Here is a 17,876-nt window from a genome sequence, read left to right as displayed (position 1 = left end):
AGGCAGACTGAGTTATGTGGTGAAAGTGAAGTCTGTATAAATGGGGCGTAGGAAGAAACCTCTGCTTCCAGAGGGAGTGAGGATATCCAGCTATATTCTCTTGGAGTCAAGTTTCTAAGGGCCTAACTAGTGAGGTGTCAGCTTCCCTGTCTAGTGTCTCCATGCCAGTCACTATTCTAAGGGCTTGCTTTATATGGGTTGTCTCAGTTTATTCTTACTACTGCCCACGAGGCAGGTATTTTTATTATCCTCATTATACAGATGAGAAAACAGAGAGGTGCGGGAGGTAAAAGAACTCACCAAAGGTTATACACAGTTAGTAACTGGTGGAGATGGTCTTGGAACCCAGCCATCCTGGCCCTGAGTGCCTGCCCTTAACCACTGCACTCTCTGGCCATGCAACTCTGAGTGTTTTGTCATGACACAAGACCAGCCACCGAAGTACGTCTTGCCTCAACACACAGTTCATGTGTTTTGATCAATATTTGAATACAAGATTCTAGTTTGACAACATACTATGGACAGGTGTCTGAGGTTTGCTGTAATGGGGTGTAATCAGTTACAGTCCATCGGAATGATCTAGAATGATGGTTCAGGAAATATGAGGTAATGTGATTTTAATAATTACAGTGGTACCTCGGTTTTCGAATGTCTCCATCGACGAACATTTCGGTTTACGAACGCCGTAAATTTTATGGATCTAAGGTGTCATTAGATAGTAAAATTCATGCTAAATTTGCAGTTTTAGGGGTTGATTTTAAAGGTCTCGAACGGATTTACCCATTTTGCATTACTTTCTATGGGGAAACCGTGCCTCGGTTTTCGAACGTTTCAGAACTCGAATGGTCTTCCAGAATGGATTATTTTTGAAAACCGAGGTACCACTGTATTTTCATTTTCTTTCTCTTGTTAGATATGTTCTTAATGTTTTTTGTTTTTTTTTTAACCTGTGTGTTTTCCGTCCCATTATACAGTCATGGCCGTGAGGGACACACGAGTATTTTATTTTAGACTTCCTACTTTCCCTACTTTCTCCATAGACGTATTTTTAATTAGTAAATGTTAATGTTGCCAATTATATATGAATATATTCTCCTTTTTTTAAAAACAAGTTACATTAGAAATAGGGCTAAGGCTCCTCTCTGACTGAGCCCCTCCTCCCACTGATGTTCCCAAACCACCTCTAGAGATAACTCTATTACCAGTTTGGACTGTATCCTTTCAGAGCTTTTAACAATATTCATACACTTAAGCTATATATGTACTTGAAAAAGATATATCTTGTCGTTGTTTTTCATAATTGCTATCACACTGTAAATATTATTTTGAAACTTGCATTGGCCATTCATTAATATTTCTTGGAGATCCATCCACAAAATTGAGATTTGTTTTGACTCGGAGACTAGCCCAGTTTTACTTGGCAATCCTCTATGAATGGTCACTGAAGTTGTTTCCCGTTTTCTCCATGGCAAACAACACGGGGCTTTCTGTGCCTTCCTGGGATGAGTGACTGACCTCAGTCATGGATAAAATTCTCCTGTGTCTAGGACATGTGAGCAATCACAGTGACCCACAGCTCTCCACACTGCTGGAGCTAGAACAATGCCAGCCACCAGAACTCTCTAGAATGCTTGCTACAAAGTTGCTCTTAGAACTTGACAAGTTACCTCCCTAGGCTTTGGTCCCTTTGCCATTAGTTTAGGGTCAATGATCTCAAACAACACAGAGCTTGCCTCAATGATTAAAAGACCGACCCTGCAGGAGAGACACCCCACGCCTTCTACTCTCAGGTTGACCCTTGGCACACCCCAGAATCACCCCAGTTTGATCTCAGCTGAGGTCTGCTCTGGACATCACACCAAAGTAAAACTCCTATCAATTTTATAACTAGAAAAATTAACACAGATGTTTACCTGCAAAGTGAGGGACTTGGAATAGAACTCTTCTAGTTCTAAAAATGCAGTGATCTTATAACTCCATAAATGACATCATAACACACGCACACATATATACACATCAATTCCAAGGCCAGTTATTATTAGTGATTTGGGATTATAATTTTGTTCACCCATCGTTAGCCTGGCTATTTGAGAGCTGGAAAGTGAGTACGGTAGGTGGGTGGAGAGTCTGGAGAGATGAATAAGGAAGAGAGAGAAAAGCACTTTAAAATAGGTTAAGTTCTTTAGAGCAAATAAGCAAACCTGAACAACCTTCTTGACTCCATCTTCCAAGCAGTGTGGGGGGAGCTAAAGGGCCTCTCCTGCCTCTGATCAAATATTGACCTTGTGCACTCACTGGCCGGAGTTCAGACTAAAGGGCCAGGAGCACCACGGAGCCAATGTTTGCAGAGCAATTACTGCTCCAGTAATTGCCTTGTAGGTCAGATTGTGAAACAACCTTCCACGGAGCCTTCCGGTCCTTCCTCAGTGGGGCCAGGCCTTGGGGGAGATACTTAACAGTGAAGGAGCTGTGTAGGGAAACTTAGAGAGGCTGGAAATGTGGTCCAGCTGCCAGTGAGAAGGCAACTTAAGAGCATCTGTGGCCCTCCATCCTCCTCCTTCTCCCCTTAACTGCTCCTCCAAGAAATCTAAGCCCTCTATAACCAAACAGGCCTCCACGTCAGGCCTTGTCCTGGCCAGCTCCCTATGGGACAGGTCCCTTTCCTGGTCAGATAGGGCTGAGTGGTGGATTATTTTTAGAAGAAACTAATTTCCACTTGAAGACCAAGAGCCTCTCCTCTCCCTGTCCCCAACTTGACATCTGAAACACCCTTAGAAGCCCCCTCTAGTAACTGACCTGGTTTCCAGAAGAAATGTTTGGAATACTGTTGAATTTCAATTGTGCTGTCGGTGGGGCAAATCATGGAGAAACAGAATCCCCCTCTTCCTGCTGGAGCCCTAGAAAACTTGAGAGGGCAACTGGGAAGGGACTGGGAGGTGACAAGAGTATTCTGGGGTGGTCCTAAGGCCTGATCAAGCCTGTGTGTGTCCCAGATGGTCTAAAGCAGCACAGTTCTGGATGACAGAACTGTACTACGTCTGCTCGATACCTAGCCACTGGGCACTGTGGTTACCGAGTACACGCCATGTAGCAAGTATGATCAAGGCACTACATTTAATTTTTTAAAAATCAACTAAACTTAATTTTTAAAACGTAATGTTTACAAGTTTTAATCAATTTAAATTTAAACTTAAGTAGCCACATGTGGCTAGTGGCTACTGCACTGGACAGCACAGGTCTAAAGCCTCCACACCCAGTGCCTCTCAGTGGGTAGGAAGAGGGGGCTGGGTTCCATGAGCAGCCCCTTGTGTGTGAAGGAGGGAGAACCACGAGGTCCGAAGCCTCAGGCAGAAGATATGGGGAGAGAAAAAGGTTTGGGGCCGAGTAAGGGTCTTATCTTGGTGACCAGGGAAGGACTTGCGGGGGGTATGAATGACCAGCAAGGCTATTAGAATTGTATATGTACTTTCACGCATTTGTCTGGCGAGAGTCTTGCTTTCATTACTGATCCCCAAAATAAAATAAGATAAAATAACTCATTGATCTGTCGGATAAAACTTATTTCTTCAGGGAAGACTTCCCTGATCCCAGAGTATAAGGTTCCCCTATAACATGTCTATGGTACCTTTCTTTGTAGCATTTGGACTAGTATAAAAGAATATATATGTGTTTTAACTAAAATCTGTCTTCTCTCACTAAGCTATAAGTCCCATAAAAGCAGTAACCACATCTGCTTTTGCTCATCAATAAATCCTTGGAGCCTGGCATACTGCCTAGGACATAAAAGGAAGGCACTTAAGATTGGACAGATTGAGGGTGGATGGATGGATGGACGAACAGAAGGAGGCAGGCAAGCAGGCATAAGTGAATGAACAAACCAAGAAATAAATTAGGGACATACTATACCCTGATAACTATAATTCTCAAAAAACAACCAAATCCCCCTAAACTGGAGTAGAGGTGTGTGGCTATATCACTCTACGCTGCCGTCACCAATCAAAACCATATGGGCATCTTTGTTCCCCCCTCCCAAAAAGAATGTTCTTTCCTCCCCCTTCACCCCATAGCATGTTGCCTGTACCGCAATCTAGTATTTATTTCATCTACAGTGGACTTAATTGCTTAAACCTCTACTTTCCCCACCAAATATGGACTCCTGGAAGGAAGGGACCTTGTCCTTCTCAACTGAATGTTCCTCGGCCTGTGCTCTGCCTTGTAAAAGTACAAATGTGCTGGAAGTCTTAACACAGGCCAATCCACTCTTACCCTGAGCCAGCCTAGCTCATTCATCTTTATACTTCCACCCTCACCACTCACAGCCACAGCAAGGCGGCCAGATTTAGCAAGTGAAAATACAGGACACACAATAAAAGCTGAATTTCAGATAAACGATGAACAACTTTTTTAGCATAAGTATGTCTCATGCAATATTTGAGACATACTTATAGTAAGAAACAAAGTACTCATTGTTTATCTGAAATTCAAACTTAATCAGACATCTCCTATTTGTCTGGTGACGCCAATCCAGGGGAGCCAGTAGTGAATAGTGTGAGTGGTGGGGGTAGAAGGGGAATAAGAATACCAAGATGAATGGTCTGCCCTCACGTGCGAAGGCTTCGGAAAAGTGTGGAGTGGGCAATCACCAGGTTATCTGTGGTTTCTCTCCCCCTACACCATGACTAGCTCCCCAGTGCTCCACCAGAGTTCTAAGTACCCGTAGAGGACACAATAATGCCACGGGTCACATCAAAGAGACACTCACTCTCCTCCTACCCTTGCCTCCCCTCTGCCTGCTGCTCCTTCAGGGCCAGTTGCCCTGGTGTGTGCCTAAGATCTTTCATTCCCAAATATCTCCCAAGAGTATCACATGTGGAGCAGGTAGGTCCTGGCAGAAGCTTCGAAGAGGATAACCAACCCAAAGTGATGCTTGGCTTCAAATCTTAGTTTTTTGCACATGGGCTGGGGCCATGGGGGCTGTGCTGATGTGGACACTGCAGTGGAGAGAGGTGGAAAAACTAAGATCTATGACAGCATCCTTCAAATGCTTCCTGGCCTTGTGGCCATGGAGCCTGAAGGGTAGGGCACGGCTGTCCATCTCCAGGTTTGCTCAGCAGAGAGAGAAGGACACTGGAGGTACCTGTGCTATTCCAAGTACAATTGGGTCAGCACACACCCCATGGCCCTCGGCCAGAGGTCAGGACCACTTGGTACCACTCTGCACATGATTCCCCAGGTTACATTAGAGAGGTAGGAGACTAGGGCCTCCTCATAGTACCCTGACCGCCACCAGGAGCAGAAGACACCATTTGAAGAGACGGAAATAAGAGAGGCAAGTATGGGGAGGCCCACGCTGGGGTCTCCAATTTGTGGGAGGGAAGGGGATCTAGAGGTCCCTTAAAGGGGTGCCCGGGCCCATTGCTATTATCTGAATACGATGTAAAAGCCCCCAGATGGTACTCAAATAGTACAAGATGTGAATGTGTGGTTAATGATATGAATTGGTTCAGCTTAGCAGTTCTTTACTGGGGGTCTTCCAGAGGGGTCTGTGAACACCTGACACTGTAAGTAAAATTGTACATGTACACCTTTGTCTGGGGAGAGGGCTTCCACCAGACTCACAAAGAGGTCTCTGGTCCCCAAACCATGAGTTGGTAAAGCCAGTTTAGCATCTTCCCCCAGACTGGCTTAGTCAGCTCAGGACTTGCAGGGTTCCAAGGCAGGGCTCTGCCAAAAACAGGAGGAGCAAAACAACTCTGAGAGCAGCCACTTGTGGGCCACACCCCTGCCCACAACACATGCCCGTCCGGCCCCAGTGGCAAGTTCCAGAGAGCCTGTGGCTTCCAGCATTCTGAACACTCTGGCACAGGCCGAGGCACAAAGCAGCTCCTCAGCAGAGAAGCCAAGTGAGGGAAACACCGCGAGAGGAGGCACTGAGCACCCAGACCCCTTCACCTACAGCCCAGCCTCCTTGTCATCTGCTAACACTACTAGACAACTAGTGGGTAACTCGTTAGATAACCATGTATCAGGAAAAATGTGGATTCACTCATTTAATCCTCACAACAACACTACTGGATGGGTACTGTTTAAATGTTCATTCTACAGATGAGAAAACAGAGCCTTGAGAAGTCATGGAACCTGTCACACAATCATAAAGCCAACAACCAGTTCCAGGTAAAGTGCCTCCAGTGCCTAAGCTCTAAGCCACCCTCTCGCACAGCCTCCAAGAAAGCTGAGCTCTGAGGGCGACCAGTGACCAGAGACGGAGTTAGCAATGCCATTTGTTCTTTCATCCAATCAGTGACCCCAATAATTAAGAAAGGCTTTCTAAAATGCACACCACGAAAAGTCATCATGTTACGAGGTCTGTAAAATGGGTTCACAAAGATGCCATTGTTGGCTCAAAGGTTAAATTCCACAGAATCATCCCAACCTATTTCTTAACTGCATCTACAGGGTGGTGAGGACCCACGTGGACAGGCCTGGCTATGCTTGTCACTAGGGCCAGGACATCGCACAAGCGGCCCCATGCCATGTGTCCCCTCCCGACACACAGGAAATGAGCCCTCCAGGCAAGGGAGAAGTGGGGGAAGCAGCATTCCTTTCTTGTGAGATTCTGAAACTAGAGAGGGGGTAGGGGAACAAAACGGAAAGGGGGGAAGAAAAGTTCTGATTTGAGAGTTTCCGCTGACTCCCAGACCCCCTCTGGCTCATCAATGAATCCTTTCAGGGTTCCCTTTCCCCAACTAAGTTATCATTTCCTGTCCAGCACACTATACCCATTGATGGGGTATCAGCAAATCCCACCAGTTTATGCCAGAAGGACCTAAGGAGATTGGACAGGAACTGAGGGGTAAAGAGGAAGAAAGCAGAAGGGTAAGGAGTGGCTTTCAATCCCATATTCAATGGGGTATTCAATCTCATATTGTTGGTTTAAGAGAGGATTTGTAATACAGGAAGCTGGCTCATCTTTGGCTTAATCATAGGTAGGGCAATAAGGACAACGGGCTAAAATCAGGTATTTGGGGGCAAATATGCAGGCATGCCTCTCTAAGATGACTCACCATCAAAGGCCTACAAAGGAAGGAGTGGACCTTGGCTGTGAGGGCCAGGAGTGGGCGTCTCTTCTTTGTGTTTTTATTGGCCTAACCCAGGTTCATAGCCTTAAAGAAGTATCTAGAACCTCTTGGCTTTCCCTTCCTTGTACAGGTTGCTGCCCAACTCAATGATTCTGCCCTGTCTGGTGCCTACCTCTGATACACAGAGGGGAGCCCCCTAGTGGCCGTTTCTGTGTTACAGGATCCTCTACACTGGGTCATACCGATTGGTCCAGAGAGAGTACCAGACCCAGTTGGGCCAATCAGAATCTTCCCTGGGATTTTTCAATTTGGAACTGGGAGAAAGTCAGCCTCTCTGCTGTTGGGAACCACAAGATATGAATTTTGGGAGCTTTTGACAGCCAAGTTCCTCAGGATATGAGGTAATAGAAGCTGAAGAGTACCCAGAGAGAAGAAGAGATAACATAGAGGGAGAGCAAACCTGGTTTCAAGTGTTCCTGGAGCCCACTGCCTTGCTCCCCGTTTCACCATCTGGTTGACTGCATAAGCTTCTCTGGTATATCCTTCCAACCAAGTCTCATTTTTGGCTAAGCTAGTATGAGTGTAAAATTATCACTTGTACCCAAGAGAGGCCTAAACAGATTAGTTGTCATCAAGGGAGGTGTTTGCAATAGAGCTATGGGATTCAAACCACCATCCCTCATATCAACATGCCTATATATATTAGAGAGACATAGATACCATGCCCGTGTACACACAGGGCAGTAAGAGCCTTATTCGGTGAGACAGACATAATGGTATGCCCAGTTTGTGTCTGTAGTTGAAGAAATTGCTTATTTTCTGTTTCTGTCTTTCCTGTATGTTTGCTTTTCTTTGCCTGCAATGATGTGGTGGCTTGTGTCTCAGCCTAGATGTTTACAGACATGTCTGCTCATATACATAGCACTCACAATCATCCTCTGCCTCTCCACCCTAGTTTCCTACCCCTCGGGCGAAGGAGGGTGACAAAAGATGACTGTTAAGACCATCTGAGGAAGTCATCAAAGCCCCAAGTGTCTGCCTGCAATATCCCAGCCTGAACCAAGCCCAGCTTGACCATCAGGGTTCCCTCATCTGTCCCTCTGCTCTCACCTAGACTCTGACCCTGACAGGTCTGCTGGAGGTTCTCCAGATGAGTGAGGACATGAGTGAGGCCAGCCCACCAGAGACTTGGGCGACTGAAGATCGAACTGGGCACCACTGGAGCTCAGACCAACTTACCTGCAGGTCAAAGAACTTGCTGTACCTCCGGTAGATGGTCTGGGATGTGGAGTCGGACCAGGTCACATTAATGATGTATACCTGTGACGAAAAAACAAAAATAAGAGCAGGTGACTGGGTGATGAAGACTGAGCTTCATTCATGAATGGTGAAGACATCACTCAACAGGACTCTGAAGCTCCGTGGCCAGGACCACTCTTTTTTTCATTTTTGTCTCCAGGGCCTAGTGCAGTGTCAGGTACACCTGGATGCTACACATATATGTTTAAACACACACACACACACACACACACACACACACACACATACTCCTAGAAGAGTATTCAATAAAATACTAAAAATGATTGTCTTAGGAGGGTAGGATTACAAGTCGTTTTAATTTCCTTTTCGTTTATATGCATTTTACACAATGAACGTAAAATTGGGGATTTTAACAAAATTTAAGTAGCTAATTTCTACTGGTTGTCAAACTTCAGAGTGATTGAGAATCCGCAAGGGGTCTTTCACAATTGCCCCACCCTCTGGTATTCTGCATAAATTGACCTGGGCTTTGGGGGCTCAGGCATCTACATTTTATTTTATTCAATTAAAAAAAATTTTTATTTTAATATAGCAGTTTCAGGTTCACAGCAGAATTGAGCAGATAGTACAGAGTTCCCATACGTCCCCACACAGGCACAGCCTGTCCCATGACCAACAGCCTCCACCAGAGTGGTACATTTGCTACAACTGGGCATCTGTAGTTTTAACAAACCACGCCAGGTCATTCTGCCGCAGTTGATCCTTAGATCTCACTCTGAAAACCACTCGGGAGACCATAGCATTTCAGAGAGGTGTGACTCACATCCGTATCCCTAAGTCGTATTAGCTCAGTGCCTGGCACAGAGCAAGTGCTCAGAAAACATTTTGTTCTGTCGAACAACCAAACTGACCATCTGGATGAGAGGTAGTAGATTTGCAGGAGAGATGTTAGCACACAGAAGACTGGAAACTTTTCAGAAATGAAGACATTTCAGGACCCCGGTTCCAGTGTCACCCCAGTTCCCAAGCTTAATCAGGCTCTCCAAGGCTCCTGCCTCAGGCGGCTCTGGAAGGCCCCCTTGCCTAGGAGGCGGGTGAGATGGCTGGCTGGAGAAGGAGAGAAAGTCCCTGCCTACACAATCTGGCCTACTGCTCCCACAACTTCTGTCCCTTTTATCTGAACCCACACCAAAGACCTGCCCTCCTGGGCGAGGCCTCAGTTAAAGGGAGGGGTCCCCTCACACCACCTCAGGGCCATTCTGCTGAACATCCCCTCTGCTGCCAGCTCTGATGGCTGCAGGTACAGGGTGAAGGGAGAGCACTGATGTGGCATGGGCGACACCGCTGCCTTGCTTCCTCCCTCAGAAGAGTCTGAGCAGCTGTAGTCAACAGCTGTGGTTCCCTTGCCATGACACCCATCAGAATCACCTTGGGAGCGTCATGAAAATTCCGACTCCCGGCCTCTGCTCAATGATTCTGAGTCAGTGGTCTGGGGGGAACTCCACTAGTAAGGAGAACAAAGTGGGCAGAGAAGCCGGGGGTCTCAGCCACTGCGAGAAGGAAGGAATGTTAGTAGAGAAGAGTAGCATTTATACACCTTGGCATCAGGGTGGCTGACTTCTCCACAGAGCAGGGCCGTCTTAGGCTGCTATAACGAAACACCATTGACTGGTGGCTTAAACAACAAACATTGATTTGTCACAGTTCTGGAGGCTGGAAGTCCAAGATCAAGGTCCCTGGTTAGGACCCACTTCCTAGCTTGCAGATGGCCACCTTCTTGTGGTACCCTCACGCGGTAGAGAGAGGGGACTCTGGTCTCTTCCTGGCCTTACAAGGGCACTAATCCCAGCATTGGCTCCGTGCTCATGCTCTCATCTGAACCTAATCACCTCCCAAAGGCCGCAGCTCAGATACCATCACACTAGGGATTAGGGCTTCAACATGTGAATTTGGAGCAGGGGACAAACATTCAGTCCATAGCAAGGGTTTTGCACACAGGGGCGTGAGGCTTTCTGTTTGGCTGCTCAGTTAACAGCCACGGAAACAAGCTCTGAATCCAGTCCCTTCTTCCCTCTGATCTCACAGAGTTAGTCTCATTCAGGGCGGAGTGTTTATTCTGAAATGCACCCAGGCGAGGGCCATAAAGCAAAGCAAATAGAGCCAAGTGATGCCAGCCTGAGATGGGGTATTTATGACATGTTTTATGTGATCCTGATAAGAAAGAACATAAAATAAAAGCCCATCCCTATCCTCACAAGCCCAAAATAAACTATTGACTATTATTATAGTAAATAGACAGGGATATGCTGTGCTTCATATCACATAAACATATATGTCATACAATAAGTTGTAGTAACCAATTAGGTACTGGTTACTACATACGAGCACAATGTAAAACATTTATATGCATTAGTTCATTTAATCTTCAGGTCAACGAGGTAGCCACCATCGTTACCTTCATTTTGTACAGGAGGAAGCCAAGGTTCAGAGAAGCTACTGGACTTGCAGAAAGTCACTCAGTTAGCAAGAGACAGAACAAAGGACTTGAACCTAGGTCTAGCTGAATCCAATTGCCATGTTCTTAACTACATTGTACTATCTCATGTGTAAATTTAGGAATGTGGATATTTGAATCAAACTACTCTATCAGAACTGAATGACATATTTTTAAATAAAGCTGTAGATGGTCTGAAGAGTCTGAACACTCCTTGCTTAGGGGGTGAGCCTAGAGGAACATGGGGGAGTCATGTCAATTCTGAGAGCCTGAGACCAAGAAGAGACTGAACGTGGGGCCCAGACAGAAGTCAACAGATAGGAATGCTACAAAACCAGACCGACACAGAGGAAACTTACACGTACAACCGGCCGACTGTGGCAGGATGCTCGGGGATTTTCACAGGGGTTATAACCCACTCCTCTCCCTGCTGACTGCCAGCTCCTGGACTCCCAAATCCTGCCAGCTATGTCTCCCCTCCCACCCCCATCTGCCCTTCCAACAGGTCCCAGCCAGGGAGCAGATGCTGTGCACGACAGGTGCTGCCTTCCTGACCTCTGCCCAGGCAAATGCACGGTTAAGAGGCCCCAAGTGGTCGTACCCTCCCAGGAGAGAGGTTGCACTTACCTGCAGGCCATTAGAGCCTTTCTCTCTGGCCAACCAAGCGGGGCCCAGAGGAAGGGCTCCACTGAGACTTAACATGACCCGTGCTCCCTCCTCTCTAGTAATTAGGGGCTTCCCTTCACCTCCCAGAGAGAATTAATCACAGGCTCACTCACCGCCTCTGGCAGCTGGGAGGCCTCTCCTTTTGCAGAGGAGGAACCTAGGACCCAGAATGGTAATTTGCCAAGGAAAAGGCAGATTTTGGAGGGAGCCCCACCTGGGTTTCATGCTTAGGACCCTCCTTATTGGCTGCGAGACCCCAGCCCAGCCTCTCAGACCCTCCGGCTCGGCTCCTCCTCTATTCCATGGGCACAGTCTTTAGGGCAGCCCAGCCTGATCCACTACCCTGGTGATCATTGCAGGTGTGTTTACCCCCTGTAGTGGCAGAGTTGGGACGGGAACCCAGACCTCCCAATTCCCAGTTTAGGATGCAAAAGCGCATGACCAGAGCATGTCCCCCTGGAAAAGACCTTTCCCCTTTACTCTTCAAACACACACTTAAAAAATTAAGAAAAAAAATAGATGAAAAGTCACAGGGAGTCATCTCTGTCTAATCCTTGACCTGACCCCACACCAAAGACCTGACCCGTGGAGAAATAGCCAGAGCAGGGCTGAGGGAGAGCTGTTCTTGTGACCCTTGTCAGCCACTGCCACCAGGCCAGGACACGACCATGCTTACCCCCAAAACACATTTATTTCCTTGTTGAGCAAAGAATTGCTCCTGCTGACATCTTGCATGCCACTATCCATGCACTGAGCAAGCATGAGGGTAACTCACACTGAGGGGATGGGTAAGTGAACCCCTATTTCCAGGTTCTCCCCTGAGCCTACCCTCCTGGACAATCTAAATCCTGAGCTGAGGAAATGGTCAGAGACCTTTCTGGAGATGAGCCCAGAGATCCGAGGACAGTCCCCAGGCCCCTTTCTCTCATGTGAGGAGGAGGCGCCTCTGCTTTCTCCTAAACCTTGAGCATCCTAGATTATCCCTCCAGATGAGCAATGGATACACAAAATTCCAACCCAAACCATAGTCTCTCTGCCCTCCACATCAGACTTTCTTAAGCTTCCCTGAGCTGGCTCTGCCAGCCCTGGAAACCTAGCGATAAACCACAGAGAAAGAGCAGGTGGAGGGGAAGGGGCACAGGGCAGAGGTCATCTGAGAAAGCCAGCTCTGTTTACTGGGCTTGCGTCAGGGGCCCAGATAAACTGCTCTGGTCACAGGAACGGCCAAGATAACATTACCCAGCAGCTGGGTCTCCAGAAAGGTTTGCAATTAAACATCCTGCTTCCACACACTTTACTTGGGGTTATGTTTCCCGGGTGGAGTTTCCCTTCCTTCTGGATTTTAAAAACTCATGGATTCTATTTCCTTGTCTCTGGCCATTTAGGCAGATGGCAGGCGTCTAGGAAGCTTCATGACAGAACAGCCACGGCGTCCAGGTCCCCACAGAGGAAGCCCCAGAGTTTCAAGTCCTCCTAGCACGCTCAGCCCCGACAGAAGAGGATCTGCACGACAGACAAAGCTAAGGAAGCTCTCACCAGACACCGCATGACGCTGGGTCCCACCAGCCCACCCACTCTGAGGCCATCTTGGGCCGCCTTCCGTCTGCTCAGCTCATTAAACCCAGAAATGTCTGAGGCTTCTGAGACTTCCATAGCTTCCAAGGCTTGCTCCTTTCAACAAGAAAACAGCCTTGATGCAAATCAGACCCGCAGCCCAGCTCCTGAGCACTGAGAATGAAGCCCAGCCCAGTTCCTGTGGAGGGAAGTCAAGATCGGACCTGGGCTGCGACCAATTAATGACCCAAAGTGATGGCCCAACCAGTCCTAGAAGGCCTAGGACCTGCCTGTGTTTAATTAGAAAGTGCCAGTAAGTATTTGTCGCTCCCTTTGCCGAAGGAAAGGAGTTAGGAACTGGCGAGGAAACCATGTATCTTTGAGGCATTATGGCTCAGTTTACTAAGGAAGGCCTTCTTTTCCCTGAACTCCTGCCAGCTGCCCTTGGCCCCGGGCCAGATGGAAACTCAATGACAATATTCCTTCACCTGCTCACACCACCATGGGGTGGGATCAGTTGGCTAGGACTAGGGCTGTTGATTTAGGGAACCACCACCCCTTAGAAGCCTGGACTTGGAAGGCGATCTCCACTCCAGCAGGTTGACTAAGGGTTAATACCAGGTGGCAGAACCTTTCAGTCCTCAGATCACCCTGCTCCAAGCTCTCTCTGGATCTCATGTTTATGGAGCAGTCACAGTAAACACAGCAAAAGTGAACCCTAGGAGAGCTCTGGGTGTGTGGGGCAGAATGCATCTCCCAGAACCACGCGTCCACCAGTCACCTCCAAAACACAAACTCTACTGCTGCAGACCTGGGCCAAATGGCCCTCCTTTGGGATCAAGAGCTTTTTAAAGGTACTCAGAGGAAGGGATAGTCAGCAGGGTCCTATACGGTACGAAACACCTTCAAGAGAGGTTTGTGGGCGCCTGTCACACTCAGTTCCTGCTGTTATTTTCATGAATCACAAGTCTCAGTCGCTTGTTTAATTTGGAGGAGAGGGAGTAGGCAAGGGGGTCTGGAGGAAGCCTCCACGGTATCACGGGTGCCTCCATTTATTACTCCGCAAGAGGGAGATAAAGTGGCGACCTCACTTTTGGGCTGTGGTAAGAATTCGGTGAGCTCACCCTGTATTTCTCCACTAGAACGTAAGCTCCCAGAAGGTGGATCATGACGTGATCATGGCAAATCACGTTCAGCACAAGACTTGACACCTGAGAAATATCACTTCACGGCCCCCTAAATAAGTGGAGGAACAAAGCCACCTGCAAATGTCTAGTCAGTGCTTTCCTGGTGCCTGGTTTTGTGACAAGCTAAAGATGAGGCGAAGTCCCCAGCCTCCAGGCCCTTACAACTCAGCTGGGGCAGCCAAACTCACACTGACAAATCAAGTAGGGCATGGTTGGTGCAAGATGGAATGATGGGGTGCCAAAAAGTGAGGCTCAGGAAGGAACAAAGGCAATGTTGGCATCGCCGAGGAGGAAGAAGACTTGGAAAGCATTTGATGGTTGAAATGTTAGCTCCACCACTTCCCGGATGCGTGAACTTGGGCAAGCGTCTTAGCCTCTCTGAGTCAGGGTTTCCTTAGCTGCAAAGTGTGGTTCCCAGTGAGAGCGTCCCACTAAATGCGATGATGCACGTAGGGATCTGAGCAGAGGACCTGACACAGGAGTGTCGGATGCACATCAGCTATTTAGACACCCAGGAAGAGGGAAGGGCTGAGCCAACTTCTTTCCATTGGACATAGCACAGGAATAGGAGTAGGAAGAAAGCAAGGAGTGGACAACAGGGATATGGACACACACACACACATACATGCACACACACATACACACATGGAATTGGTAGAACTACTACTAACAGCAAGCCGGCCTGAGAAAGCAGAAGAGCAAAAATAACTGCTGCCTAGGCAGGGAAAACAACGGCCCACCTCTGAGCACCCCGCTGAAAGGACTGGCGAGCTGTGGTAGGCCCCTCCAGGTCAGAGGTGTTTTTTTCCTCTCTTTTTTCTTTTCATGTTTCTTGGAGGGGAAATGAGTATATAAAATAGGAGCTCCCAGGATTTACAACCCCTTTGTGGACCTTAAGAAAAGGATCAGCTGTCAAAGCTCTGTCCTTCCAGTTACCAGAACCAGGAGAGAAACAGCAAGGAGAGTTAGTTTTTACAAACCTTTTTCTTATATGCACAAATTATTGGTTTCATTAGGAATCATAATAATAGCAAGGCTCATTGATGGAGGACTTACTAAGGACGAGGCATTGCTAAGCACTTTATTCATCTTATCTCATTTAACCCTTACAATGATTCTATGAGGAAAGTATTGTTACCATCTCCAGTTCACAAATGAAGAGACCTGGAGAGGTAACTAATCCTCAAGTTCAAAGATGACATTGACTCCATAGCCACTCTTCGTCCTCTTTAATAGCTACAATGGAACAAGGCAGAGTCCCTGCCACAAGGTTTGCCCTCGTGGCTCAATCTGCTCCTCTGACAACTGGTTGCTTCATGTGTGGGTGACTAGTCAGAACTGTGGCCGCCCATGCGGCAAGTTGGTAAGCCCTGCGTGAGGACCAGTGCTCTATTTTGCGTGGTTTAGAATCAATCAGATCAGTTACATGAAAAGCTGTCACTCTCTCTGGGCCTCCATTCCCCATCCATAAAACACTCCATTCCCCATCTTCCCCTTCAAAGTTCCTGGCACGGTCTTTTGTACTCTTAGAAATTTAGCGTCTTCCCTAGAAGTTTCTGGCAGCATCAATTAGCCCTGGGTCTAGAAAGGAACCCACTTTGGGTTTCTAGAGCTCTGGACGTGGTCCCCACTGGGACATTCTGAAGAGTACCTGAGGGCACATGGTTGAACCTTTGTACCTTCCTCCCTCCAACCTTGCCCCCACCCTCTGGTCCCAAGCCAGCTTATCAGAAAAAACAGGTCTGACCACCTTGAACTAGCAGGTACTCAAACAGAGAGGCCCAGCAATGGGCAGTGGACACCTTGGGTAATGCCCAAGAGCCCAGAGAGAGTGGAAGTGTGCCCAGGCTAGGGGGAGGAGGCTTACCCTACTATGGAAATCGAGAAAAATTCTATATGTACATTAACATTCATGAGCTAGAATCCTGGAAAACTTCAACAAGGGTATCCTCTCCTGAACCATGAAAAGGATTATGCTCCTGGGCTTCCACAGGCTTGGATGCAGCCCAGTGGATCTAGGAAAGTGTTGGAAGGGGGAATTGTCACTCCACACACTCCCAAAGCAATGACTGACATGGGCCTGCGGACCTGGATGCGCACACATCCTGTGAATGTGCCTTGCTCCATTGTCATACCGTGGAGAGCAAAGCAAAGGTTAACACACACAGCCTGGTGTCCTCTTCCTGGGAAACACAGCGGACAGGCAAGGCCAGAGGCCAGCGCCTCCTCCACACACAGCCTGCGGGGGAAATGACCCCACCATTTCCTTCCCACCAGCTGAAACACTCACACCTTCCTCTCTGCTGTGCTCAGCAAAGCTCAACTTTTGACATCAGGCAAACAGCTGTCATTAGGAATTTTGTTGCATGAGTTAGGCTGGAACAATCTTTTTGGAGAGCATTTTGGCAATTTCTGTCCCAAATTTGCATTTCCACTGACTTAGCAATTTCACCTCTAAGAATTTATCCACATAAGTGTATGTAGGTATGTGTGAGTATATACATGTGTGTGCATGTTGTGTCTGTTCATGTATGTAATTATGTTCATTTGCTGCACTATTTGTAACCACAAAAAAGTAAGGCATATTAAATGTCTATTGATTTTTAAAATGGTCAAATAAATTATGATTCTTACATCTGTTAACGATAAGATGGATCTTTCTATGTCACCATGGGAAAATGTCCACAGGATAGGGAAAAAAGGAAAAAAAAAAAAGCAGATTACAAAACAGTGTGTATACAATATGAATAGATTTATTTGGAAGGAGGTGTGTGTTTGAGGGGCTTGTGTATGTACACATATATGGGGAAAAAATGCAGCAAATAATAGTGGTTATTTGAGTTAAGAGAAATAAAAATGGAATAGTTTCACTTTATACGTTTCTGTATTATTTCATTTTTGTACATGTATGGCTTTCGTAATTTAAAACAAGATTCCATCTTATAAAACAATTGTGTGCCCTTAGCCTGTCCTCTGGCTAATACCAGTTCTTAGACAGTCTGCTAACATCCAACATTTGCTCATTTGTGGGGAGCTATAGGGGGTTTCAAAATCAACGTTGAGCTCTTGAAGCCAAAGTCTGAAACCCTGTCTACACATACCTGGAGTGCTTTAAAAACACCTACCCCATGCCATTTAAATCAGAATCTTGGAAGGGGGTGAGGTGGATACTAGTAGTTTTCAGAGCTCCCCAGGTGAGTCTATTGGTTGTTACAGGTTAAGAACCACTAAGGTGGGCCAACACCAAAAGGGACCACAGAAGTAGCTGAAAAACAGAAACTCTTTACACAGAAAACAATATTATAGTGTAATTTGTACTATTAAGAGTCAGCTCTGTCTTCAAGAGGTCTAGTTGGGCAATTTGTTGTCGGTGCTTTTTCTCAAAGTTCTGCCTCCAGTTTTGGAATTCACCAGCTCAAACGGGGAAAAGAAAACAAGGAGACTGGGGGTCGTTAGTCCTGAGCTGTGGCCATGCCTCTGCTTTCTTTGGCAGCCTGTGGGGCCTACGTCAGTGACTGAGGGGTGAGAGTCCAGACCTCCTTGGCTCCAGGAGGAACAGCTGAAAGAATTAGAGGTGCTGAGCCCAGAGAAGCACTTAGGAGACACGCGACAGCTGGTTTCAAATATTTAGAGGAC

General features: G+C 47.1%; 1 protein-coding gene across 3 annotated transcripts in view; it reads right to left on the bottom strand.

Moving 5' to 3' along the window:
* Positions 1–17,876, bottom strand: part of SH3PXD2A (SH3 and PX domains 2A) — a 225,781-nt gene that overhangs the window by 171,333 nt on the left and 36,572 nt on the right. For all 3 annotated transcript variants that reach the window (XM_033130666.1, XM_033130663.1, XM_033130665.1), the window contains exon 2: positions 8,319–8,399. In XM_033130666.1, coding sequence (XP_032986557.1) covers positions 8,319–8,399 — 81 coding nt within the window. The remainder of the gene's footprint in view (positions 1–8,318; positions 8,400–17,876) is intronic.

Source organism: Rhinolophus ferrumequinum, chromosome 16, assembly GCF_004115265.2.
Source record: "Rhinolophus ferrumequinum isolate MPI-CBG mRhiFer1 chromosome 16, mRhiFer1_v1.p, whole genome shotgun sequence".
Taxonomy (NCBI): domain Eukaryota; kingdom Metazoa; phylum Chordata; class Mammalia; order Chiroptera; family Rhinolophidae; genus Rhinolophus; species Rhinolophus ferrumequinum.
This window is presented reverse-complemented; position numbering and strand designations above follow the sequence as displayed.